Genomic DNA, 23,939 nt, shown 5'->3' with positions numbered 1-23,939 from the left:
GACGATTTATTACTTCCTTCATGACGCCGCTTTCGACACGCTTGTTCTTTTTGCACGCCTCCTTCCCCTCCCTCCTTTCGCTGATTCTGCTCAACGTCCTTGTCTGGCTTCGCACGGCCTGCAATTCCCATCGTGCCTTTAATCTACGGCCGGAAACCTTCTCTGTGCTCTGTGTAATCCTCTTTGTAGATTCTCTCGATGGTCTGTCACAGTGAGTCGTCAACCTCCTTCAGTGCTTCCGTCCTCGCGTTGATCAATCTGTTCTTCTTTCTTCAGTCAGAGATAATCTTGTATTTCATGTCCCCTGGCCATCTTTCGAGCCAACTGGGCGGGAACTGAGCAGCAGGTCAGTTTGAGAAGACAAAGAGGTGGAAACGAAAAGCCAGACTGACTTCGAGGTCTCCGGTGACGGCAAAATGTTCCTTCAACTCGACAAATCGGGCTATCAAGTTGCCCCTGTCAATCGTTTCTCTAGTCAACCGTTCCCATTGCTTATGGAGAGTCTCATGCGCCACACCCCGGAGCTTCCAGTCCCAGAGCATTTCATCGCATTCCTCCGCGTTGGCATATTGGTCTAGAAGCGGTTTGCCCGGATATTTCTTGGGCCCTATTGTAGGGGGAGGGTTTCTGCAGCGTTCAAGCAGGTCTTCCATGTACTTCGCGAAGTCAGTTTCACCCGAACTGTATCCGTCTATCTTTTGCTTTTCGTCGTCTTTCTTCTCCCCGTGATCGTTCCGGTTTTCGTTGGCGATTCCATTGCCCCTTGTGTCTCTCCCTTCTGTGAAGCTTGAGGTGGTCACCTAGACGGACTACAACTTTCGATGGCTGATTCAACAAGAGCGAAGAGTTCTGGAGTTGGACTGTTTTCCTGGGTGCGGATTCAAGGTGGAAGGGCCGGTGTCATCACAGAGAAGAGTTGACGCCACGGGCAAGACTAGTTGATCTGTTTGAAGACGATGGTCGAAAGCCCTGAACAGCACCTGCAGTCCCAGTGTTGCTGGCGATATCAGTGCTGATAATTGTTGGTCTTTTGCAGCCAGGGAGGGCTCCGGCCGAGGAGAGCAGGCTCTTCATAAAGGGCTGTGGAGGTGGAGGCTGATCTCCTGGTGGACCTGGCCTCGCCATCGTACCCGGCCGTAAGCCAGAAGCCTCGAATGGGGTGCAAATTGATATATGTATATATATAACGCGACGAAATGTTGAAGTAGCAGAAGAAAAGAAGGGCAGGTAGGGTATTTATTAAAAATGCATCGAGATCGACCGCGTGGTCAATCTTCACGTATATGTAACTGTATCACTCACAATCGCGGCACGCCAGCGAAGTGGAAGCCGTGAAGTGGAAGGTCGCGGAGTGCAAAGCTGGGGAATCGAAAATCCGGAGTCGACAGGGAAGTAGACAGTGATGAAATGGATGGTGGTGAAGGGAAAAGTTGGGGGAAATCCGGAGTAGATCGTCAAGTGAATAGTGAAGGCGATAGCTGTAAAGTGAGAAGCTTGAGCTCCGGGCAGACACCAGTACAAACGGTACTAACCTCCCGCTGCATCATTAAAGGACGCCACTCACAAGAGTGTTGTATGGTGTACGTATGCAGATGGCATGCGGCCAGATTTCAACGGGCATATTTCGCGGTGATAGCGGGGCGTATTCCTATGCCATTTCTGAAAGCTATCAAGGTAGAGGGTAGTAACGTAGGAAAGGTACTCGGTAGATATTGGGGCAGACCTGCGTCAATCTCCCCAGGCACCATGTGCGCGGGCTATTGGGGAGGATAGGGCTCTCAGATAACAAGTCTTCGCAGCAGCATGGGACCGTAGTTGGCTCTATGCTCCAGCTTGACTTCTGAGAGGTTCCATCCAATCGTGGTCTACCAAGGCTGAGCTGGATGCATCCACGGGACACGCATCTGGACTCATAATGTGTGGAAATTCTCTTGCTCCTTTGCTAGATTGAGGCAGCCTGAGCCCCGCATTTTCCAAGCCTCATCCTTTGTCGGTCCCCATGTTGCTAGGCAAGGCTGACAGGTTGGGCTGGAGGGCATCGGCAAGACATAAGAAATTTTGTCGAGAGAGCAAAACAGGGAGAGGATGACAGAGCGCAGATCCATGATGGCGTAGTGACTGTGCAGGTGCCAATATGAGTTGTATTTGCTGGGGGTTTGTATCATTTGGCGGTTGCTTTGGACAGTTCGACACTTGCTCTCACTCTGTAGCAGCTGGTCTCATCGCAGTTCTCATCGCAGGTTGCACAGGTCAATGGGAGTCGTCCAATGCCAAGATCCTAAAAGCGGCGTCGTCAGTCTGGCCAATCAGCGTAGTGGGGCATTGCTGGCGCTTTTGGCCAGTCATTTGCTCTACCTTGTATTAGTCCATGTTTTCCAGGTTGCTTCGCCCACTCTGTGCCTCGAACTGCTCAATCAACTACGCCTTGCTTCTGCCAGAGGAGATATTCAGCCTCACTACATTTTCTGCTCCCACTCGTAGATAATGCATTCCATTCTCTGCTCTGACTTGCCCTCCTCCATGCCTTTTCCCAAGCTCTCCAAATAGCAAAATTACCGTCTCCAGACGCTTTGCGCCAGCCCCTAGATTGGGGTAAAAGGGGGACGAAATTACAAACTGCACAGCCACATCCTGATGGCAGCTGTCACTCTTCGTGCGCAATTCGAGAAAAGTCGGTGACTGTCTCCTCGACCTGACGTTACGTGGGAGTCATCGCGGTGGCCCCCGTCAGCACACCATATCGCACTTGATCATGCCATTAATCGCAAGTTTGGGTGGCGATAGAGAGTATCTTCATCTTTCGAGACTTTTGCGGCAACCCAGATGACGGCCGAATCTCAGCCGATGTGTTCTCTCCAAGAGACCATCCGTACCGGGAAGTTTTATTCCTTGGACGAAACTACATTTCTGCACCAAATCAGGGACGCTTTCTCCCCAGAACTTGAACGACTAAAGTGCGTGAGAGCCGTCGAGGGCACTGAACAGCAACGCGCCACTGCAAACGGAACGGTCGATAGTTTGAGCCCCTCGCAAATACTATATGGGGGCAACTATGACGAAGTCAACCGAACGCTCGTGGGTGTCCTTGCCCTTCGATGGATTCACAATCGTGACTATGAGCGCTTTACTCGGCCGCAACCTCCCGAATCGCGCTTAACAGAGGAATCGTTTGAGTGGCTTCGTGACCTCTTTGAAAGAGGACTTGAGGACTCGGACGACCTTTTTGCCCTGGTGGTGTCGATGATCATTAATGACCTGGGAAAAGACGCCAACCTGGAAGAAGATTATTACTTCCAAACTCACCTTCGCTTAGAGGATCAGAATCATGATTCCATACTGCTGGCAGCAGCTAAAGTTGGAATGATCCCCGCTCTACACTATCTCACCCCGGAGAAAAGACAGGAGGTAATGCTGGGTTTGGAACTCGGATCGGAGCTGAACGCAGGGCAACTAGCCCAAGCCGAAAGTGTGCCTGTGAATCTGGAAGGACTTCTAGCCATGCGAGGCCACGAACACGCGTTCGAACTCAAATTCATGGAGCAAATCCTCGATGTCGCAGGTGCGCTAGGTCATCTCGATCCTCGTGGCTCCAAGAACTTTATCGAACCCGTTTTTCAAGCCTTCAAAACTGTGCACGAGGTCTCTCTCGATATAATCGCTGGAAAATCCAACCCTCGACAGGGGTACGACAAGGTCCTCACGAAACGCGGAAATATGCTTTACATCAAGGGATTTCGCAGACTCAGCGTTAGCGATCGAGAAGACCGGGCACTTCTCCGGTTGTTGACCATGGGCCGGACCACAGACAAAGAACAAGCAGAACTATTCTCTAAAGCGTTCAACGCCCTAGATAAGCGGAACAAGGAGCAACTTGTGGCAGGACTTAATGTCGACGGCAATGTGAATGAGACAGCCGTCTTGCCCTACTATATGCCCGCTATCATATCCACCACTTTAGAAAACACCAAAGATTCCAACGAGGAAACCAAGCGCCGAGCACTTACATCTCTCATGAGATATCTAGCAAAGGTCTTGGGCAGCCCGGGGAATAACCTGACCGGTGTCCCCGAGTATGCGGTCTATGACGGCGAAGTGCCTGGAATCATCATCGAGAGGAATATGTCAAAGGCGCAAGATGTCATAAACAGCCCAGACTTCAAGACTAATCCAGATCTGCTAGATGCGTTGGACATACCAGATGGGCAGATTCTGCAGCGGCGGAGGACCAGTCAGTCTTGGTGAAAGAGGCCAGCAGCCAACCGCCACGATGGGTTCACTGCACCCGACGCATTTGGTCGATCTGCTTTTCCCAAGACCTAGTGGAAATAGACGCAAAGGGCCACATTCAGAGGACCTGAGAAAGTCTCGCAAGGCTTATCGCGGGAGCTTGCAGGCATGATAGCAAAAGATTCAACTGGACCGTCGGTTCGGATGCTAGTACCAGGCAATGTTTCAGACAATCCCGCCTTTACGTTTGGAACGTCTCCAGAATTCTTGCCTGTCCCAAACTATTATCGACACATTTTCCTGGCCGTATCCACATTGTCCTCATACAGACATGCATGCAAGTATAAAGGACCATATCTTTTGCCATGCACCTAGTTGCTACTTCCTCCATCTCGCGAAACTGCACATCTCATCACCACCGCATTCTATCAATCTGACATCTTGACAGAGAAGACAGCATTTCCAAGGACCTCTGGGCGGCATTACCTCACCAGGACCGGCTCTCTGCACGATTAACTGGCTTCTGCTCCGAAAACTAGCTCGACATTCAAGCATCAACTGTTCTCTGGCCACAGCCCTTGCCTTTCAGGGTTTTCTACGACCTCGTCGTTCACCTCCGCCGAAGTCTCCAACTCCAGAAACATGTCGCCCCTCAGCCACAGATCCCTCGATGTCATTCCATCAGACCAGTCTGTCCCATCAACTCCCAACTCAGGTGCACACTACCTCGTCGTCCCTGTCCACCAGAACGTGCCTCGTGGGGCGTCTAGACTTCTCTCCCCGAGCCAAACGTCTACAAATCTCAATCTTCATCTCAACTGGCGCAATGTCCCGGGATACAACTACGTCGAGTCCAGCAGTCTCCTGCACAACGACCCTTCTCAGGCCCAGATCGGTCTTGAAAGCCACCAGAGTCCTACCATCGCCTCCTTTTCTCACCTTCCTGACCAGCAACTTGCTCTGACGACCAGCAGGTCATGGATATACGGCAATGACTACGCCGACCAGCACGACGAGCTCAACCTACTTGAACCATGGGACTCCATCTTTGCCATAATCTTTTTGGTACTGTTCCTCGCTGGGGGGATCTGTCTAGCGCTTTGCCGTCACGAGACCATATATTCCTCCCCCTATCCCTCCTACTCCTCCACCTCCGCGCAGGCTTCCTCTTCCTCTTCTCCCACTGTCTCTTCTACTGCCTCTACCTCAGATGGCACTCATTCAGACGGAAGAGATAGCGCAACAATACCAGGAGGGAAGGGAATCAACGAGGCGTCGCCGTATCTGTGTCTCTCGGCAGCGCATAAGTGCTTGTGGGATGAAAGGACGCCCCCACTTCCAAAGGGGCGTGAGAGACTGAATCTGGAACTGGAATCGGAGTCGAATCATCAAAGAATCGAAAAAGGCGAAAGGAGGGACTATGATACAGTCGCGACCGCTTCCTCGGTGGAGGAGCTTTCGGATGAGCTTGTTTAATCTATTAAGCCCCTGCTCCCGTCGACTGATCAGACGGCCCTGTAATTAACTGGGCAAGTGAGTCCAGCCGGACAAGGACAGAATCTCCGACTCTGATATAGGTGTAGTCTTTCTGAGGCACAGGGGCGAGACGTTGGTGATTGTGGCAACCATGTTCGACAGTGATATCCTACTGTGATATAACAATGCATACATAGCCCTTGATATGTAATAGAAGCACGCGGTATTGGATGCATCGATTGGACGGAATGTGCGGAGAAAAGAGCTGGCGGCGAACATCGCATCTTGAATCGCATCTTCACGTCTACCACTTTTTCTGATATTTCTTCCTCCCTTCATTCCTTTCTTTCCTTGCTGTTGTGATAGATCTTGTCTTGTTCTTCTTCCTTTTTCATCACACCTAGAATGAGCAGTTCTGGCTCTCACCTCTGGACATGTGCGCGCTGTCTTCGGGCCCAGACGCCGCGGGGTCCCTCGCTCGAATACAGTGCCAGCTCGATCCCTCGCCGGCGCCGCAGCCACCCTTTCAGCACTGCCGCAACCCGACCGGACGGTGCGCCTGCAGATCGCAAGTCTGAGAGCTCGCACGCTACGAAAGGCGCCGCCGATCAGGATGCCGAACAGCATCAGGGGGCCATGACCCGCAGACTGGCCGAGATGGCTGAGGAGACGATCGACACGGGCAGCAAGAGCGATCGCAAGCTGATGCAAGATGCCGGCTTTTCGGAAGAATTGAAGCAGCAATTGGAAGAGAGGATCGCGCAGACGAGCTTTGCGGCGCAGAATCAACGGGCCGCGAGCCAAGTCAACATGCCTGTACGAACCCCCTCCATAAGTTTCCGCTCTGTCGTGGCAATAGCAGCAGCAGTATCAGCAGCAGCAGAATAATCGGACTAATAGATATGTGCACTTGACAGAACGCCGCAGGAAAGGGCACACGCGACATCGCGGGCGCAGAGCCCTGGAGAGGTACCGAAGCGCTCGAGGACTCGGTGCTCCGCATGCTGGACGACAGCCACAGGAAACTACGCTCTCCCTCCCGGGCGCCGTCGATCCCTCCAAAAGTCAACCTGCGTCCTGCACCCAAGAAGAACATCTCGGCGGCTGACCGGCTTGCCAGCGCACGGGACAAGACCTCGATCTACGCAATCAGCCAGCAAAGCGACATGACAGAACAAGAGCGCGAGAAGTGGCGCAAGGAGCTGAAAGACCGTTTCTCACCCGGGGCCCGGCCAATGCCTACAAGCATAACGGGACTGACGAGCCTGGCGAACGAGCGGATCGAAGACGCCATCGCCCGGGGCCAGTTCAAAAACATCAGCCGAGGCAAGGGCATCAATGTGGAGAGGGACTACAACGCCAACTCGCCCTTTTTAGACACGACCGAATACTTTATGAACAAGATCATTCAAAAGCAGGAGATAGTCCCGCCTTGGATCGAGAAGCAGCAGGAACTGGTCAAGGCCGTGGCGACTTTCCGGAGCCGCTTGCGCAACGACTGGCGCAGGCACGCCGCGAGGATGATTTCCAGTCGGGGTGGGACCGTGGACGACCAGGTGCGAAGGGCCAAGGGATATGCGCTCGCAGAGGAGAGGGTGAATCCCCGGCCGGCCGGGAGGGTGGAGAATTTGAGCAGCATTGCAAGCGATGGCAATTTGATGACGGTGAGTGTCGAGGAGAGGATCGCCGCCGGCGTGGCCGCTGAGCCCGCCGAGCCGACGCACCCGCAAGAGGAGGAGGTTGAGATCAAAGTCACAGAGCAACCCGCCGAGGATGCTCCAGTCTCGGGCTCCTCGACCACGGATGCTCCTCCGTCAGCTCTTACGAGTACAAATGCCACATCATCTACACCCCCGTCGTCGTTCGCATCCTCATCATCCTCCACCTCACCCGTCCTCCCAATGCCCCACCCCTTCCGCGACGAAGCATGGGAAAAAGCCGAACTGGCATACCACACCCTGGCGATCGCGAACCTGAACGCCCTGACCCGCTCATACAACCTGATGGCGCCCAAGATCGCCCAGAAGCCGTACTACACACTCGAGCGCGAGCTGAGGCGGTGCTTCGCGGACGTAGCGCCGCAGCTGGCGGACGAGATCCACGAGCGCAGCACGCGCCCAGTCAAGATCCACGTCGAGATCTCCCGCCCACGCAACAAGGACGGCAGTGGCGGGAGCGTGTTGGAGCGGTTCGGCGCGGACGAATGGACGGGCCACGAGGGCACGATTCGCGACGAGAGCGGCGAGAAGAGTTATGGCTTTAAGCAGTTTTGGAGGGATTTGTTCGGCGGGGGTGGAGGACCGAAGAACACCACGAGGGAGAGGAAGGGCCATGTTGCGTGAGGCGCCAGGGGGAAACGGGGAAATGAGATCGAGGGTGGCCACTGGTGACGAAACACTTAAAATATGCTCCGTATATCCCTAGCAAGCCGTATAGAAATGAGTCAGTCTGTCACAGGCGAAAAAGCCCCGGTCCACGATATCATGCATGCCAATTGGCCTAGACCGCGTGTTATATACGAGGCACCTAGGGAATTAATCAATCGTTCGTCGTTCTCTATGCATACATCAACTAACCACATAGCTAGAGTAGCTAACCAACGGCCCTCGCAATTCGCAAATATCCCTTGTTCAGCCGTGGCTTGCCCTGCATGGCTCCTCACTCCTCGCTAAAAGTCAAGAACAAGAATACCCAGCTTGCCAGCGCCACCCCTCAGTCCGACATTCGACGTCCTTTTTGAATCCAAATGGTTTATCTTCTTTATCCATGATATATGCTCATAGCCAAATCGTAATCGTGTTTCTCCTCATCCAGGTCTGTGGAGAACAATGCAGGCACAGCCCATGTTAGTCGCACACAGAGCTCGTGTCATGCCCAAGCTGATACAGGAAATCCAATTGAAGAGCCGAGAAAAACTTCTCACAGGGAGCGATCATGCTCTCTCCCCTCATTCAAAACAGCGGGATATCCTCCAGTTTCAGGCCCCGCTTGCGAAGCCGAGCATGAAGAACGTCTTCATCAGCATCCAGCCAATTGTCGCCCTCGTCATCGTCCTCAAGTTCCTGTTTGATGCGTGGTGGGCGACCGGGATCGGCTTCCTCTTGCTTGACACGAGGGAAACGGATATTTTCGGAACGGTCATTTTCAATCGACGATACCGTGACATCTGCAGCGACAAGAGATCGATGATCGTGCTGCTGGGTGCGCTTTCCACTGACATACACAGCAGTGGTGGCCATGCCTGAGTGGTAAGAAGATCCGTAGTCCAGCTGTTGGTATCGACGCTGTCCACTAGCGTCCTAAGCGGTGGCGGCGACGTCGTTGAGCTGCTTGATCCACGAGTCGGGACTCTGTCCCACTCCGTCAAGCTTCATCATCTCCGCCGTAGCGGTCCCCTGGTCTCCTTTGGCCCCGTTCTCTGGTGGCTGTCCAGCGTTGTTTTTGGTAGGTGAATGGTTCTCCTTTTCTTGTGCGACCTCATGTAAACGGTCAGGGTGACCATTGGGGCCCCCGATTCTTCCATCCGTCCTCCCAGTCGAATTGCCACCGCTGAGTTGCGGCTCTTTTCTACGGCGGCTCAATTTTGCTAATCTCTCTTTCTCCCTTGCTTGCGCTAGAGCGATCTTTTCCTTCATCAGCTCGAGTCCACGCTGGCGATCCGCCAATTCCTCTCGCAATCTCTTGCGTTTCTCCTCGCCCGTCCGCCCTAGGCGCCTGTTCATCACGCCGTCATCGACGAATTGTGTCTTCAACACCATAAAACTCACACCGTCATGTGGCGCTTGGTGTTCTGGGGAAGATTCTGCACTAGGTCCAGGCCAACTGCGACTCTTGATCCCAAAGCGAACGCTGTCGGCGTAACTTTCCAATTGAGGCAGTACAACCAGAGTGATGTGCAGATCCTTCCCCTCTGGCACGGCGGCTGGCGTTTCCGGCGCCGAAAGACCTTCGATTCTGGGATTTTGCTCGTCAATCAGTCTGTTCAGGAGAGTATCCTCAATGTGGGCAGACTCAATGAATCCAGAATGCATCGCAGCAGCTACAGGATCGGAATCATCAGTGTAAATGCCTGATCCCCACAGGTATTGTTCAGCGCCGATGAGATTTCTCTCTTTCCGCTGGAGCCACATACTTGATACCTTGACTGTATAAGTGCAGTTGATCTGATCCGGGTCCTTGAAGGAAGGCAGTAGATTTGGTCGGATGGAGACGTCGAACTTCTGCGGCTGCGGCCGGCTGTAGTCGGGCACACCTACCATAGGTTCGTATTTGAAGAATCCAAGATGACGACGTGGGTTTCGTCGAGCTTGCGCCACGACCGAAGATATTCTTATAACCTTCTTAGGTTTGAAAGTCGAGGTTCGTCCTGCTGCTGAAGACGGACGCTGAATCTGCGGGTTTTGAGAAAGTTGCGCCGGATTGGATGTTGGAGTGGCTGCTCGTCGAATAGGATTGGATGTGGGAAAGGGAACGTGCCTTCGCGGTCCCGGAGTGGTGGTGTCTTCAAGCTCCAATTTGTAGGAATGCGAGTACTTGCTTCTTTTGCCTCGCCCGGGACCCGGCTTCTTTACATCACCCACGTCGCTTTCGGCTCTAACCTCTTCGTCCAGAGCCTTGCGATTGCGTTTGCTAATTCCCGATGTACTTCGGGACATCTTCATCAAATTTTCTTCACTCAGGCGAGCACCACCCTCGTCCCGCTTGAACGGGCTCGCGGGTAAAGTCTGGGGTGCGGGAGCTGGTCCAGAAGAAGTAGAGCCCAACCCACTCCCGATACCAGCAAAAACTCGGCCGTGCTCACTTTTGATACCAGCATCGGGTACTGGAGTCTGGGCTTGGGCGCCTTGCACTGCTTGAGGTACAGGTGAATATCTTCCACGTTTCGATTCGTTTGCCAAGCCGAGAATGGCTCTGTGTTGCGATAACTCTTCGCTTCCTTTGCGGACTTGTTCTTCCAAAGGCCCCGATGCGACCGACCCGGCAAAGGGGGAGTAGGCTCGGTTAGTACGCAAGCGGTCGCCAAGGACCGATCGATCGCTTTGTGACTGAACCGAGTCTTGTCGCATCATGTTTGGCGCACCGTATATTGGCTCCCCTTGTTGATTTAGTATCCCTGCCAGCCGACCCTCGCCACCATTCACGTGAGGGCGCCTTATTTCTGGAGAGAGAGATTGGGTCGAGGGCCGTTCGTGCTGAACAGACACTGGTTGCGGTGGAGGTCCTGTCTGTGGAAGACGAGATAAAGTTGACAGGCCGGGTGGCCGAGTGTCATAGGGCCCGGTCAACCCGGTTGAACGTGGAGGATCGTGGCCGCTCATTGGTTGTCCCCCGGGCCGATCGATCGGTGGAAAAGAGGGAGGTATACTCTCTGGTCGAGCGGGTGGATGCGATGTGGGCGGGAATGGCGGCGAGATGTTGGTCGGCGGAGGCTGACTTTCCGGTCGCTGCAGAATGCCACCTAGACTAGTACGACGGGCGCGATCGTCAAATTCATCCTTGGGCATTACCGCAGGACCAAAAGGGGGAGTGTATTTTGGTTCGGGAAAAGGATTCATGTTTGGTTGGCTTGGTCCTGAGCGCGGAGGAGGTTCGTAGAATGGCCCAGGTCGCTGGGTCATGGTTCCCGAACTTGAACGATGAGGTCTTCCCCCCAGTGCTGTTCCGGCCATTCTGTCAGGCGTCTTCGATCTTGGCTTATACGAGTATTCACTCGTGCCCTGTTTGGTCGGGTATTGGGGCGGTGACATGACTGCACCCAGTGACATGGATGGTCCTGGATGCGAAAGCTGCCCCGAAGGTAGTCTGGAGGGCTGGTTATGGTTGTGATATTGGTCGTGAGCCGGCTTTTCTGGTTCAGAGCCCAACATGGACGAAATTGACATGCTACTTCCTGGTCTCTTGTGCGGAAGTGGAGCTCCGGAATTCGCTGCCATCGCAGCAGAGTTCGCTGGTAAAGGTGGTTGAGAAAATCGGGGAGGAGGGAAATGTTGTGGAGATGGCGGTAACATTGTGCGAGGGACGCCGTACATCGTCGGAGGCTGCTGAGGTTCGGAGTAGCCTAGACAACCTGGTCAGAATAGGTATGCGGAAAGCAGTGAAGTGTGGTAGTGTGGAAGCACAGCATAGAGGAATAGGTCGTCGCATGATCACGCAGACCTCAGCGCACCCTGATTATTGCAGGAGAATGGATCCACGAGGAGTGAAGGCATACCGGTGAAAGAGCGCGGAGGACTCGACGGTCCGTTAAACGCGGGTGAATGGCCTGGCATTGCCATGGTGGCCGGATGGTGAAGTCGTGGTAGAGGTGAAGGACGGAGGACTGCGAGATGGTGGTGATGATCAGCAGGGAGCAGACGCTGGTCCAGCAAATAATGATGCGGAGGCTGCGCAGAATTCGAAGTGGATACTGGCGCGACTGGAGTTGGAGAGCATGGAACAAGACGTTAGCGATGCATGAAGATGATGCCTATTGCGGCAATGGCAAGCCCAGCATAGCACGATGGTTTGGTTAGATGGTGAGTGCGGAAAGGGGACAGTGTGGAGGATGGTGCATCATTTGCACTGTGGGTGGATATGGAGATGAAGGATGAAAACAAGGACGAGGATGGAAGGAGGAAGAGTGATGGTGATGAGATGGAAAGAATCGAATCATGCGAAATGTGGTGGTGGTGGATGGTGGATGCGGTGTCGCCAACGAGTTTGGAGTGGATTGGGGGGGTGGATCTATCATCTGGCGCAGGGCCTGTGCAGGGTACTCGGTACTGTACAACGCCTACTGGTAGCTAAGTGGCTAGGGGCCAGGGTGCGAGCTAGAGCTGGAGCTGGGAAGCCCAGAACAGCACGCCAACAGCTTTCCGAGGCAAGCTTCAGGCAGGCAAGCAAGCAGCAAGCAAGGGGCCCAGCAAGGAACAAAGTAGCCCTGGAAGGAGCTTAAGTACTTACCTAATAGGTGCCAGCAGTACCCAGTAGTACCTAGGGGTGCAAAGAGAGCCTCCTAGGGCCTGCTAGGGCCTTACCTACAAGTACAAGTAGGTGGGTATGCTCGACCCGCCTCCCCCCAAACAAAGACTCGGGCCGCAAGTCGCCCCCTCGGACCACTCATATACGAGTCCCTTCGAGAGGTCGGCTCATGCACCCAAAACAGGGATCCAGATCAGAAAGGGCTCAGCTGCAGGCGGCAGGCGGCCTACCCTGCCTACCCTGCCCAGCCTGCCCTATCCTGGGCCTTGGTGGCTGCTTGAAGACGGTCATGATCGTTTGGCGTCCAAGGCTCCAAAGGGGCGTGCCGGCGTGTGGATGCGCCTCCTCTTTAGCCAGAGGCCGCTGGCCCAACCCATTCAAAGTCTATCTTGCCAATGACGTCCTTCCTTCGCAAGGGTTCTGGGCCCTGGCCAGGGTCCCTGTCGTTTGGGGGGAGGCGGTGGGCAATGTGGTATGCGGTATGCGGTATGCGGTTTGAAGGCGGTACGCGGTACGCGACGAAGGCCACATCCTCGTGTCGGAAACACTGTGTTCTCGTACTTAATATAGCTGATAGATCGCTTCTTTGGGATTGCTGTCCGGTGTTTGATCTTCGACATGTGTCTAAGCTGCTGCTCGTGGCTGCTTCTGTGGGTTGCATGACATTCCAGCGTCTGCACGCTGACAAAACTAGGGGCACCAGGGGGTCTGCGGGAACTTGGGGAACGTGCACGGAATGGCACGCATTGGGTTGGACCACCCCAAGACTACCCTCCGGAGTAAATATATCTCCCCTCCCATTGGTACAGCATCGAGGCCTTGGACGCTGACAATCTCACAAAGCACAGCATTTTGCATATTCACTCAAACACACGTACCTGGTCCTGTATCATCGTCATCATTATAATCATGTCGATCACCAAATCGGCTGTTTTCTGTTGCTTGCCCCCTTCCTCCAAACTCTCGATTGTCCGTGGTGCTGACGATGAGGGTGTGGTCGCAGTAGTCGCGTGTCATCAAGCCCACCATGTTGGGGTGTCAGACAATGTAATTTCTCCGGTATGGAAGGGAGGTCTGCGTCCGTCGTCACAGCTCGCCCGATCATACCATCCTGTTCTCGAGATTCTGACTCTGTCTCGGTTGCCGCGCCTGAGATCCATCTCGTTGGCTTGCGCCACAATGGCTGAATTCTCCGACCCCCGGTCGCCTGCGATCCCGGATTTGATTCGTTGCGCAGCACAGATCCCACGATGGGTGTCTCTGCTCGTTGCTCCGTCGCGTGCTAAGCGAAGCTGAACTCTCCATGCCACATCGCGATGTCGATGTTTCTTTCTTTTTGTACTCGTGCTTCTTGGCCAATACCCCAGTACGAGGAACGTTGCTAACAAGCGAGTCGGTCATGTCCATTGGCGGTGAAAGAGGACAATGGCGCGTATAAGATACGTAGGCCTGTACTCAAACAGAACGCAACCCTCGAGCTTATCGCTAAGCAGTCTGAGAAAAAGAGTGGTGGACAAATGGTGAGACGTAGTCAGTATTGAGCACAAAACCCTTCAGCAACCTGGAAAGGAGCTCTATGTTTTCTACCGCTGCGGCGCGGCATCGGACGAGCCCACAGAGTTAGTGTGCGTCCTGTGCTGAGTATCAGTCGTCATGATCTTATGAAGTTTAGTTCTGGTCTGACGCTGGGATGGATGGACCATGATAATAGTGGTTTGTGGCTAAGATCGCATATAATTGAGTTCATCTTCGAGAATGACAGGAATGGTTCTAACCCAGGTCCCTCAAAACAAGTCAAATACGCCTGCCGCCTAATCGGCCACTCAGTATACAAAATGGCATATCCAGGACAAGCATCACGGTACAAGTTCGTCAAAGTAAGACCGACCTACCCATTCCATACCCTTTCTGACTTGCGTCACAACTTCTTACAATAATCTTTCCCGTGTTGAACTTGCCAGTTGCATAACCACACTTCAAACGCCATGCCGATGAACCCGGCAATACAAATGCCACCCGAGTCGCTGACCGTGGTTGCCGACAAGGAAAATTCGCGGTCCTCTTTGGATACCGTTTCGCTGATCTCGGCAAAAGTGTTGACGTAGACTAGGCCGCCCAATAAGCCTTCCCAGAAAATAATTGCAAAGATCATATACACATTTGGGATGAAGTCGAACAGCGCATGTAGGGTCAAGATGATCAAGTTGACCACTTGCAAGAACGACGGCAGATATAAATTGTGAATGCGGAGAAATGGCGTCGAGGACCGAGATATGAATACCCCTGCTTGGTATATCGCATTATAGGTCGGGTAAAAGGCTCGGAAATGTTTGAAAGGGCTCCTCTCGAGGGGAAACAGAAGAGTCGGCGACACCCCCTGGTTGATGGTATACTCGGCCACGTATACCATGAGTAGGGGTAGCATGTATGGGAAGAATAGCCCTTTGGCTCGGGTCAAATTATATTTGAACAATGACCAAGCAGACATCTTGGATTTCATGGAAAAAGGCGGCTTAGCGGCATCTGGCGAGGAAAGAAGCCCCTCTCTTTGCTCTTGGTCGACATTGTCGTCATCCCGAAACAGTAGTGCATTGCCGCCGTGGTGGTGTCTCCTGGATTGTGACCGAAGGGTCTCTAAAGGGAGGACAAGGAAGAAGCTCACCAGCATAACGGCTGGTAGGCAGGCGGAAGCCAATAAGGTTGTGCCGACACTGAGACCGAGGGTTGTGGTCGCGAGGGCATATGCTCCGGCTCCTATCAATCCAGCACCCCCAGTGCCACTCCCCCACGCTGCGAGCCCGAAAGGACCATAGTAATGAACGAGACCTAGAAAGCTCAATTCACCTCCGCCGCTGCTCAATGATGCCAGAACCACCCCGGCCAATTTAGTGGTTATTGTTCCCCCATCTGTGTAACCGGGTGTCAGGGCGATCAACAACATGCCCACCACTGACAGAGCCACAAAGACCAGGATTCGGATCGAGTAGGGGACAACATGAATGAAGTACGGGGCGCACAGTTTGACCCCAAACGAAGGGATCACGTCGGCAAGAAGGACGACTCCTTTGGGGACATCGGGACCGACGAGGTCAAGGGCTGCGGAGAGGATGATCACGTAGAGGACATTGTTGATCAGTCCTACGCATCTTTAGTCTCTGCATATGACAAGCTTTTGACTCGTGTTGACGAAATTGGAGTACACAATGATAGTATTGCGCCCGATTCAACACGGGAGGACTTACCAAAGAGCCAGAAAGCGACACAGACCCTAGGGTCAGCACCGCTGAAGGTTTGCTTGAGGCGTCCGATGAAAATCGCCCATGAAGACGAAGGAGAGCCGGGGAGAGGCAGTGCCATCTAGTCTGGAGGTCGAGACTATTTCGCCATAGACAGAGGCTGTCCTGAACATGGACGGGGACGTTGCGAATGCTGTAGTGCGTTACAACACTGCTCGAGATAAGGTGCGTCACGGTGGACTCCGTGGTGGTCTGTGGCATGTCAAGGCTGGCGACATTTAATTACCCAGTACACCCGACTCACCTATTTAGGGACGAAGGCTCGCCGCCCTATCTGTTCAGCTACTCACGTGATCCAGGAGATATCGATTGCTGACTGAAACCTACAAGGCTGTGACTTCCCTGCCTTGGTGTCCACCTTTGGACGCTTTATTCCAATCTATTAAAGTCGGTTCAATTTCGGCTCAGCCTTGCCTGCCCGCCACGGTGACCAGGGTGGCTTCTGTCCATTGCGAAGATACGGAGCGCTCCTGTACCTGAGCTCGGCATCCCATAACCTCATCAACAGAATCAACATATAGCGCGAGAAAAGAAATCCGTGTTTGGATAAACAAGATCCGTGCAACTTTGGCAATAGACCTCATATACGGTATAGACAATTATCTGGGATGTGTGTCTAGAAGCCTGCCACAAATCATTGCAATCAAGGTCAAGTCTGAAGACCAAATCTGATCAGAGATTGAAAAAAATACGGAGCCCCTCATGCGCCATTTGAGTTGACCGCCTTGCACTCCCTTAGAGCTGCGGCAGCGGCCTCACGACCGGCGATACGGCCAAAGACAGCGCCCTTGGTCAATCCGGATCCCCCTGGGTAGTTGTGATAGAAGAGACCGCCAACAATCTCACCCGTGGCCCAGAGCCCGGGCATCGGCCGTCCCTCGTTGTTGAGTACGCGGGCCCCGACGTCTGTGGCGATACCCCCATATGTGAAGGTGATACCACAAGCCACCGCGTAGGCGACAAAGGGTGCCTTCTCGATCCTGGTGGCCCAATTTGTCTTGGGAAATGGCAGCTTCGCCGCGAGAGACGTGCTTAGTCCATCCAACTTAGTGGGGTTAAATTTACCGACGTCTCCAGAGCAGGCAGCGTTGAAGGTCTCGACTGTCTTCAGCAGGCCGGTGGCATTGACGCCCATCTTCCGAGCGAGTTCTTGGATCGTATCGGCGTAGATGGGTGTCGCGGTCTGGTATCGCTTTGGCAGTAGGTGGATGGTCTGCTGGTCAAAGATTTGGAAGGCCCGGGCTTCGGGCTGATCGGCAATCTTCTTGCCGGTCTTTGCGTACGTCTTGCCAAAGTCGTCTTCCCCCTCGTCAAAGAATCTCTCTCCATTGATGTTGACAGTGATGCCGTACGTGTACGCGTACCGCGGCATATGCACGGAGACGTTGATATCACCCGTCAGAGGGCCATTAGCGTCCTGGGGAGAGGCATGGGCAGCACCCCAGTGTCCGGCAGGACGAGCACCTGCGGCAATGGCGCGGTTGAGCATCGTGCCCATGTTGTATTTGGTCCCACGCACGAGAACCAGGTCCCAGCCTTCTCCAAGGTATTGGCGGCGCATTGCCGGGTTAGATGAAAAGCCACCGCTGGCGAGAACCACCTTGCCATAGACGTCGGTGAAGCCCTCGCGGTGCCGGACTTTGACTCCGTGCACTGTATCTCCAGTGGCGATGAGGTCGTGTGCCGGGCTCTCATACCAGAGGGTCATTCTCCCTTCAGGCACGAGGCTCTCAGCTGCGGTCCACCATGCATCGGTGAGACCTACACCGCCACCGACGGCCATGATGGCGGCGCCGGCGTTCACGTGGATAATCTCCCCTCTGGCCGCAAGATTGTCAACGTTGAGGTACTTCCTTATCATCAACTCCCACTTGTGACCCTTGGACTTCATCCATTCCAGAGTTTCCCAGCCCTGCTTGACCAAGACCTCAGCGATATCCTTGTCCAGACGGCCGTGGGAGGCCTTGGAAAGATCTTCGAAGTACATTTCTTCGGTGTAGGGACCAATGGTACAGAGCTTCGTGTCGTCCATGGCCTCTTCACACAGCAGGGTCTTGACATGTTCCAACCCCTTGTGCGGTGCCCGGAAGACTGTGCCTGCGAAGCGACTGTTGCCGCCACGTTCTTCCTTGGGGGCAGCTTCTAGGACAAGCACGCGGGCGCCACTGTCATGTGCTGAGATGGCCGCTGCGAGGGCCGCATTGCCGCCGCCTACGACAATGACATCGAAGGTGTGGACAGATGCTGCAATGTTTGCAGGCGTCGCGCTTCCCATGACGGATCAATTACAGTCCTCACAAGCGGTCCGTGTAAACTGTTCGACTTCTGTATGATTATGAAATCGGCTTGGAATTGAATGGTCATGCTGCTTGAGTTTATAGAACTTGAGCTTTTCAATGGAAATTCGGTATCACCTAGTTTCTCCGTATATAGCTCCTTCATTCAATCCGCTTTGCTTTGGCCTCGGGGAATGCTAAGGAGCACATTGCGCCTCAGAGTGGAACCGACAGTGGATTGATCAATATCACTAGAAAAAAAAAAAAAAGACATTAGCCCCCTGCTGGTAGGCCTAAACCGACTGGCTCGGGACCTTGACTCCTGGCCGCGGTGCGGCCTGTATTCGAGAGCTACACGGACAGGTTTGCAGCCGCGATGCGGACCGCTACCGGAATGTATAGGGTAGTGAGGCTTGAATACCCGTTGCATACCCCCCGAAGATGTATTTATCGGTAGTGGCGAACGAGCTCTTGCCCAGCAGGCAGGAAGGACTAAGAGAGTCTGGGCTCCCCTGATATCAAATTCGGACCATCGCATTGGACTCCTTGTAGCCGGGAGTAAACCTGTTTCAACGTGTATATCATGAGACTACAGCAACACTTTTCCGGCCACTGTCTTCTCTACGCTTGGACACTGAAATTGCAATGACTGCAAAGATATCCTGCATCCATCAACGAAGACACATTCTGTTCAAATCTTTGCACAGAACAAGGGGCTGTTGTTGGTCGGAAGGCTATTGTTCTCGTTGCTGTTGCCGCTGTAATCCGAGTGCAGTTCCATGCCGTCCAAGTTTGTAGCAATCAAAGTTGAGAGTCCTCCTTCGTCCCAAAACCACTCGTTATTATTCTCATCAACTAAGCCCATATCCATCTCTCCAAACTCTTCCAGCCATGCTGATGTGGAGCGTGATAAAATCGGGGCCTTGGTGCCTTTTTGAGGTGCATCAGTCTGAGCAATGGAAACATTCGGGTTAAGGGGTTGTCCCTCGGTTCTTTGAGCGCAGGTGGCATCTGTGTTGCCACCAGCATTTATGTCAAATGAGACAGGCGAAGAAGGGCCCTGGCTCTGGTTTTGTGAGGATGTGGCGGGTCTGCTGGAAGACTGCCCTCCAAACTTTTCTCTCCATCTCCAAAGGGTATCATGAAGCAGACTAGCGCCTAAGCGACTTCTCACCTTGAGCCCCGGTTGTAGATCAGCGGGTTCCGTTGTGGTCCCCCAAAGTTGTGCAAGCATCTTTGAATATCTTCCTGGTAGATCGTTGTCTTCAATAGAGCACTTCCGAACCAGGCTCACCCCAAGATTGAATGCTTTGCGTCCCTCGTCCACATCAACAAACTGCGAATAGTAGCCACCTCGAAGGACTTTCAGGGCAATATTACAGGCATCAGAAAGAGCACGGGTGAATATCATCGGACCACAGGTCAACAGCCTACAATGCCCTTCTCTCTCCTGACATTTCCAAATGAGATTGAGCGCCGCCCGATATGCTTTAAGAATATGTTCTTTCTGTCCTGCTTGGTGAGTGCGTTCTAGGAAATAGTAACTCCGGAGCTGAAGTGTGGCGTAGAGAAATACGATTTCGTTCGTCTCTGTGTCTCAGTTAGAGTATTTTTGCGAGGGTCACTCAGAGCCTGCGGAGATGTGACTCACTCGATAATTCCGGTCCAAGCACACATCGGAGATCTTTCAATTCGGACTCGTATAGAGGGAGCAGTACTCCGCTATCATTCTCTCCAAGACTGACCATTCGTCTTTCTCGGCTCGCCATAACTCTGTGGAAGCGATTGCAAAATCGTGTTATCAGAACCATATGATAAATCTCTACAGGGAGATCACCGTGGTTGTCGGAAGTGCATATCATGTCGAGTGTGGCATCAGTGACAAATAAAGGAAACTGGCCAATGTAGGTCGTTATGCTGTAGACCATGTTAGATGGATGATAGACCGGGAAAGAGACAAATAGGTGGTAAGTACTTTTCAGCCGCTATGAAGCATCCTGACCACACGAGAAGGGCGTCCCTCAATTCTTCGGCACTGAACCGACACTTAACTCGTGAAAAGTCTTGCACGAAATACGGTTTGTGTAGTCCAATGTGCATTGCGCTAGTCTTTGCAACGGATGCCAATATGAAGGAAGAATCGGTGGTCATGGAAGAGGTTGGGAATGGCCAGAGGCAGATCAAGATCATGGCCTTCAGTTCGAGGCGAGAATGCGGAACTTTGGGAACCGTCTGCCACAGCAGGCCTTGCACAGCTTGTGAAAGGCTAGTGAGCATGGTGGGTTCCTCTTCATCTCTTCTGGAAGCGATGGCAATGATGGCCCAGAAAAGCAACGGAGAATTTGCATAATAATCGTCAGGTGAGCCGTCTGCCTCAACGACGGGCATAAATGGATTATATTGGGAAAAGAATCTCCATTCACCATGTGAGCCCATGTCTTATTTATTTGGTGCATACTCACATCTGAAAAAACCTGTCTATCTGACCAGGCGAGACCGTCACATTTCCGAGTGTCTGCGGCTTGACAGCTGGGAGCAATTTCACTTGAGCCAGAACGCGAGGTTCGTGAGATTGTGAGTCCCTCAAGACAGGTGGGGAGACCGAGGCCACCGGACCAGTACGAGATTCACAGGAGTTTGGCACAGGGCCAATTGCTCCTTCACAGTCCAGCGGTGAGCAGGAATCGTCAAGTACTGGCGGGGATTCGTGTATAATCTGAGGTCGTGCTGCTCGTAGTCGTTCGACTTCTTCCGTGAGTTCTCGCAGCTTCCTGTTTCCATTAGCCGCTCCATGGCAGGTGCCTTTGGGAATGGACACTATGACCTACACGCGTTTATTGTGTCTTTTATAGTCAGTGTCATAGACACACGACAACCCGAGACCTCGACAGCGAGTGCAGACTTGCTGGAGACTTGAGCTCTCGCACCGTAACTGGCGAAGAGCAGGTCAGTTCTCGGGACACGACACTAGGTTCCAGGTAGTAGCCTGGAACTTGCACGAAGGCTAGGATGCACCACTCACCTTTCCTTGGCGGCATTCCCTGCAGGCGACTCGCTTGCGCTTTGTTGGTGCTGGACGACTTTGCCCATGAGCCGGCTGGTTGTTGCCACGTGATGCTATGCGTACTAGTGAGGCTGTGCCAGTCACAAAAGCTGGGTTGGAACTGCTCAACTGAGCGTCCATTGCTACATCCTCAGTTCTCAGTTCTGATCTGGCACTGCTGAAAACGGCTGCTAATTGGAAGGAAGTGGGGATGTTTTGTTCCAGCAAAATGCCGTGGAACCTTGTGGGTGAAGAGTCTGGAAAAGTCTAACAGACAATTTTGGGAGGACGAAGCAACGAACGGTTGGTGACCCAATAATACAATACTAGGTTTGTTTGAGGGAGGAGAGAGGAAGGAGAGTGACAGCGACCGAGAGAAAAGGGGGGTCAATGCGGATGGTGGAGATCCCTAGGCCGGCCAAGGCTGGCAGGTGCTTGGAGCCAATCAGGCTCAATGCCGCATACCGGGCCGATCAGCATCCTTGGCGTGTATACAGTTCTGTCGGCGTTGAAGGCGACGACCTCTGACTAACACATTCCCTATGACTAGTCCGACAAGGCCCCCTACCTCCTACCGGGGCGCTGGGTTATCCCAAACCCGGAAAAGGTATGTCGCGGGGACTGCCAGGTGGTATATTCTGGGGTATCCGGAGACTCGGGGGATTCCAAGATATCGGACATGCTAAGTGACCTCAGCCTGGGCATCTTGAAGGTGGTCGAGTATAAAGATCCCCCTTTTCCGTAGGAGTTTACTCACATACGCATCCCCCGTCGTCTGCCTTTTTGTCCATCTTACATCTCACAAAGCTTCAAAACTCAAGAGCTGCCTGCACTTCCTGGCTGGACAAAGGATAAGTCACTCCAGCATCATCCAGCATGCAGGACCAAGCCGCCTCCAGTTTTACCAAGCAGGAGACTGGCACCAACATTGAGATGCTCGAAGACGCAGCAGAGTATCACCGCCCTCCCTCCAAGAACAATAATGCCTTCGCTGGACATGCTCAACTTGGCCAGATCCAGCAGAAAGCGGAGAAAAGGCTCGTCCACAGGCTGGATCTGATCCTCATTCCACTGGCCTCCCTCATCTTTTTCGTCGCCTACCTCGACCGAAACTGCATTGGCAATGCCCGTCTGATGGGCTTAGAAGAAGATCTGTCTCTCACACCAAATCAATTCTATAATTGTCTGGCAGGTGCTCCTAACCCCATGTTTTGACACATGAACCCACCATAACTAACAATTCTTCCTCGACGCTCGTGCCAACAGACCATGTTTTTTGTTGGCTACATCATTTGCATGTTGCCGGGAAACATCTGTCTCAGAATGCCCTGGGTGACAGCGCCCGCCTTGATCGGCGGCGGTGTCTTGACTTTTGGCGCCTTCTGCACTGGTATTGGCGGTGCCCAGAATTACGCTACTGTCCTGGTCCTGAGAATTCTGGTCGGGTGTGCTCAAGCTTTCATTCAGGGCTTGGGTCTTTACCTATCCTTTTGGTACAAGAGAAATGAGATTGCTTCCCGAAGTGGTGAGTCGTTCAATAAGCTAGCCCGGCCGATCTGACATGTTGAATTAGCTGTCTTTTATTCTGCTGCAACCATTGCCGGCGCATTTTCCGGCCTCATATCCTACGGCATTCTGAAGCATCTAACTCTCGAGAGCACTGGGCTCGAACCATGGAGATGGCTTTTCATCATCGAAGGCATCATGGCGGTGGTGGTGGGCATAACTGTCATCTTGGTCTTCCCCAACTTTGCCGACCGTATGAAACAGTTAAAGACATGGCTGTTGAGTGAGGTCGATCTCAAACTTGCGATTGAGAGGTCTAAGGACTATAACACCACTGGAGCCAACCTTGATGTGAGGCAGATCTGGAAATGTCTGAAGGATCCCAAATCCTGGATGCTCGCAGTCATCAACGCCGGCGTGTCCCTTGGTATTGCATCCGTCGGCAATTTCCTCCCAACTTTTGTTCGGTCTTTCGGCTACTCTGCAGGTACGACAGGTTTCCTCCCATCTCTCAATCTTCCTTCTATTTGTCTCGTCGAACCAGCTGCTAATCAAATACACCCACTGTAGACAAGGCACAACTTTTCACCGTGATTCCATACGCCTGCGCTGCTATCTTCCTGATTGCAATTTGCTTCCTATCCGACAGATACAACACCAAAGGCCCGTTTCTCATCGTCACCCTCTCAGTCTCTTGCGCTGGCTACATAATACTCCTTTCCGTGCGCTCCGTCCCGGTCTTGATCTTCGCCACCTGCCTGATCACAGCTGGTCTGTACCCGAGCGTGATCCTGCTGACGTCGTGGCTCGGCATCAACACCTGCGGCTTCACCAAGCGCGGCACTACCTGGGCCATGGCTGAGGTCTTCGGACAATGTTTCTCCATTATGGGCACGCACGTTTACGACCATCCACCGCGCTTCGTCAAGGGACATTCCATCGTCCTGGGTATGCTACTTGTTGCCATCATCATGGCCACGTCGAATATCTTCTGGATGAGCTATCAGAACAAGCGCAAGGAAGCGGAGATGGAGCGTTACCGTTCCTCTGGCGAGCTCCATCCACACTTTGAACGGAGCTTGGAGGACGAGGGCGACCAGCATCTAGCTTTCAGGTATATTTTGTAATGGGATTCGACGGAATGGGCAGCGAACC

The 23,939-nt window shown here is 53.2% G+C and overlaps 12 protein-coding genes across 12 annotated transcripts; 5 read left to right on the top strand and 7 right to left on the bottom strand.

Annotated features, from left to right (window-relative positions):
• Positions 1-272: 272 nt before the first annotated feature.
• Positions 273-653, bottom strand: Z519_03398 (uncharacterized protein; the record flags this gene model as incomplete). The annotated part of the gene is made up of 2 exons (XM_016761148.1): positions 273-335; positions 393-653. The coding sequence occupies 2 exons, from the start codon at positions 651-653 to the stop codon at positions 273-275; spliced, it is 324 nt and encodes a 107-aa protein (XP_016622998.1).
• Positions 654-2,823: 2,170 nt separating this feature from the next.
• Z519_03397 (uncharacterized protein) lies at positions 2,824-4,242 on the top strand (the record flags this gene model as incomplete). The annotated part of the gene is made up of 1 exon (XM_016761147.1): positions 2,824-4,242. The coding sequence occupies one exon, from the start codon at positions 2,824-2,826 to the stop codon at positions 4,240-4,242; it is 1,419 nt and encodes a 472-aa protein (XP_016622997.1).
• Positions 4,243-4,869: 627 nt separating this feature from the next.
• Positions 4,870-5,703, top strand: Z519_03396 (uncharacterized protein; the record flags this gene model as incomplete). The annotated part of the gene is made up of 1 exon (XM_016761146.1): positions 4,870-5,703. The coding sequence occupies one exon, from the start codon at positions 4,870-4,872 to the stop codon at positions 5,701-5,703; it is 834 nt and encodes a 277-aa protein (XP_016622996.1).
• Positions 5,704-6,108: 405 nt separating this feature from the next.
• On the top strand, positions 6,109-8,045 carry Z519_03395 (uncharacterized protein; the record flags this gene model as incomplete). Its single annotated transcript, XM_016761145.1, has 2 exons — positions 6,109-6,519; positions 6,621-8,045. 2 exons carry the CDS (start codon positions 6,109-6,111, stop codon positions 8,043-8,045), a joined length of 1,836 nt encoding a protein of 611 aa, XP_016622995.1.
• Positions 8,046-8,654: 609 nt separating this feature from the next.
• On the bottom strand, positions 8,655-8,942 carry Z519_03394 (uncharacterized protein; the record flags this gene model as incomplete). The annotated part of the gene is made up of 1 exon (XM_016761144.1): positions 8,655-8,942. One exon carries the CDS (start codon positions 8,940-8,942, stop codon positions 8,655-8,657), a length of 288 nt encoding a protein of 95 aa, XP_016622994.1.
• Positions 8,943-9,002: 60 nt separating this feature from the next.
• Z519_03393 (uncharacterized protein) lies at positions 9,003-11,978 on the bottom strand (the record flags this gene model as incomplete). Its single annotated transcript, XM_016761143.1, has 2 exons — positions 9,003-11,761; positions 11,915-11,978. The coding sequence occupies 2 exons, from the start codon at positions 11,976-11,978 to the stop codon at positions 9,003-9,005; spliced, it is 2,823 nt and encodes a 940-aa protein (XP_016622993.1).
• Positions 11,979-13,430: 1,452 nt separating this feature from the next.
• On the bottom strand, positions 13,431-13,692 carry Z519_03392 (uncharacterized protein; the record flags this gene model as incomplete). Its single annotated transcript, XM_016761142.1, has 2 exons — positions 13,431-13,489; positions 13,542-13,692. The coding sequence occupies 2 exons, from the start codon at positions 13,690-13,692 to the stop codon at positions 13,431-13,433; spliced, it is 210 nt and encodes a 69-aa protein (XP_016622992.1).
• Positions 13,693-14,581: 889 nt separating this feature from the next.
• Positions 14,582-16,020, bottom strand: Z519_03391 (protein btn1; the record flags this gene model as incomplete). The annotated part of the gene is made up of 2 exons (XM_016761141.1): positions 14,582-15,801; positions 15,906-16,020. 2 exons carry the CDS (start codon positions 16,018-16,020, stop codon positions 14,582-14,584), a joined length of 1,335 nt encoding a protein of 444 aa, XP_016622991.1.
• A 639-nt stretch (positions 16,021-16,659) lies between these two features.
• Z519_03390 (precorrin 3B synthase CobZ) lies at positions 16,660-18,234 on the bottom strand (the record flags this gene model as incomplete). Its single annotated transcript, XM_016761140.1, has 1 exon — positions 16,660-18,234. The coding sequence occupies one exon, from the start codon at positions 18,232-18,234 to the stop codon at positions 16,660-16,662; it is 1,575 nt and encodes a 524-aa protein (XP_016622990.1).
• Positions 18,235-18,926: 692 nt separating this feature from the next.
• Positions 18,927-21,325, bottom strand: Z519_03389 (uncharacterized protein; the record flags this gene model as incomplete). Its single annotated transcript, XM_016761139.1, has 7 exons — positions 18,927-19,825; positions 19,887-20,152; positions 20,211-20,648; positions 20,698-21,006; positions 21,064-21,078; positions 21,138-21,167; positions 21,258-21,325. The coding sequence occupies 7 exons, from the start codon at positions 21,323-21,325 to the stop codon at positions 18,927-18,929; spliced, it is 2,025 nt and encodes a 674-aa protein (XP_016622989.1).
• Positions 21,326-22,154: 829 nt separating this feature from the next.
• Z519_03388 (uncharacterized protein) lies at positions 22,155-22,493 on the top strand (the record flags this gene model as incomplete). Its single annotated transcript, XM_016761138.1, has 1 exon — positions 22,155-22,493. The coding sequence occupies one exon, from the start codon at positions 22,155-22,157 to the stop codon at positions 22,491-22,493; it is 339 nt and encodes a 112-aa protein (XP_016622988.1).
• Positions 22,494-22,601: 108 nt separating this feature from the next.
• On the top strand, positions 22,602-23,911 carry Z519_03387 (uncharacterized protein; the record flags this gene model as incomplete). Its single annotated transcript, XM_016761137.1, has 3 exons — positions 22,602-22,803; positions 22,852-23,271; positions 23,355-23,911. The coding sequence occupies 3 exons, from the start codon at positions 22,602-22,604 to the stop codon at positions 23,909-23,911; spliced, it is 1,179 nt and encodes a 392-aa protein (XP_016622987.1).
• Positions 23,912-23,939: the final 28 nt, after the last annotated feature.

The sequence above is a fragment of the Cladophialophora bantiana genome (genome assembly GCF_000835475.1).
Source record: "Cladophialophora bantiana CBS 173.52 unplaced genomic scaffold supercont1.4, whole genome shotgun sequence".
Classification (NCBI taxonomy): Eukaryota; Fungi; Ascomycota; class Eurotiomycetes; order Chaetothyriales; family Herpotrichiellaceae; genus Cladophialophora; species Cladophialophora bantiana.
This window is presented reverse-complemented; position numbering and strand designations above follow the sequence as displayed.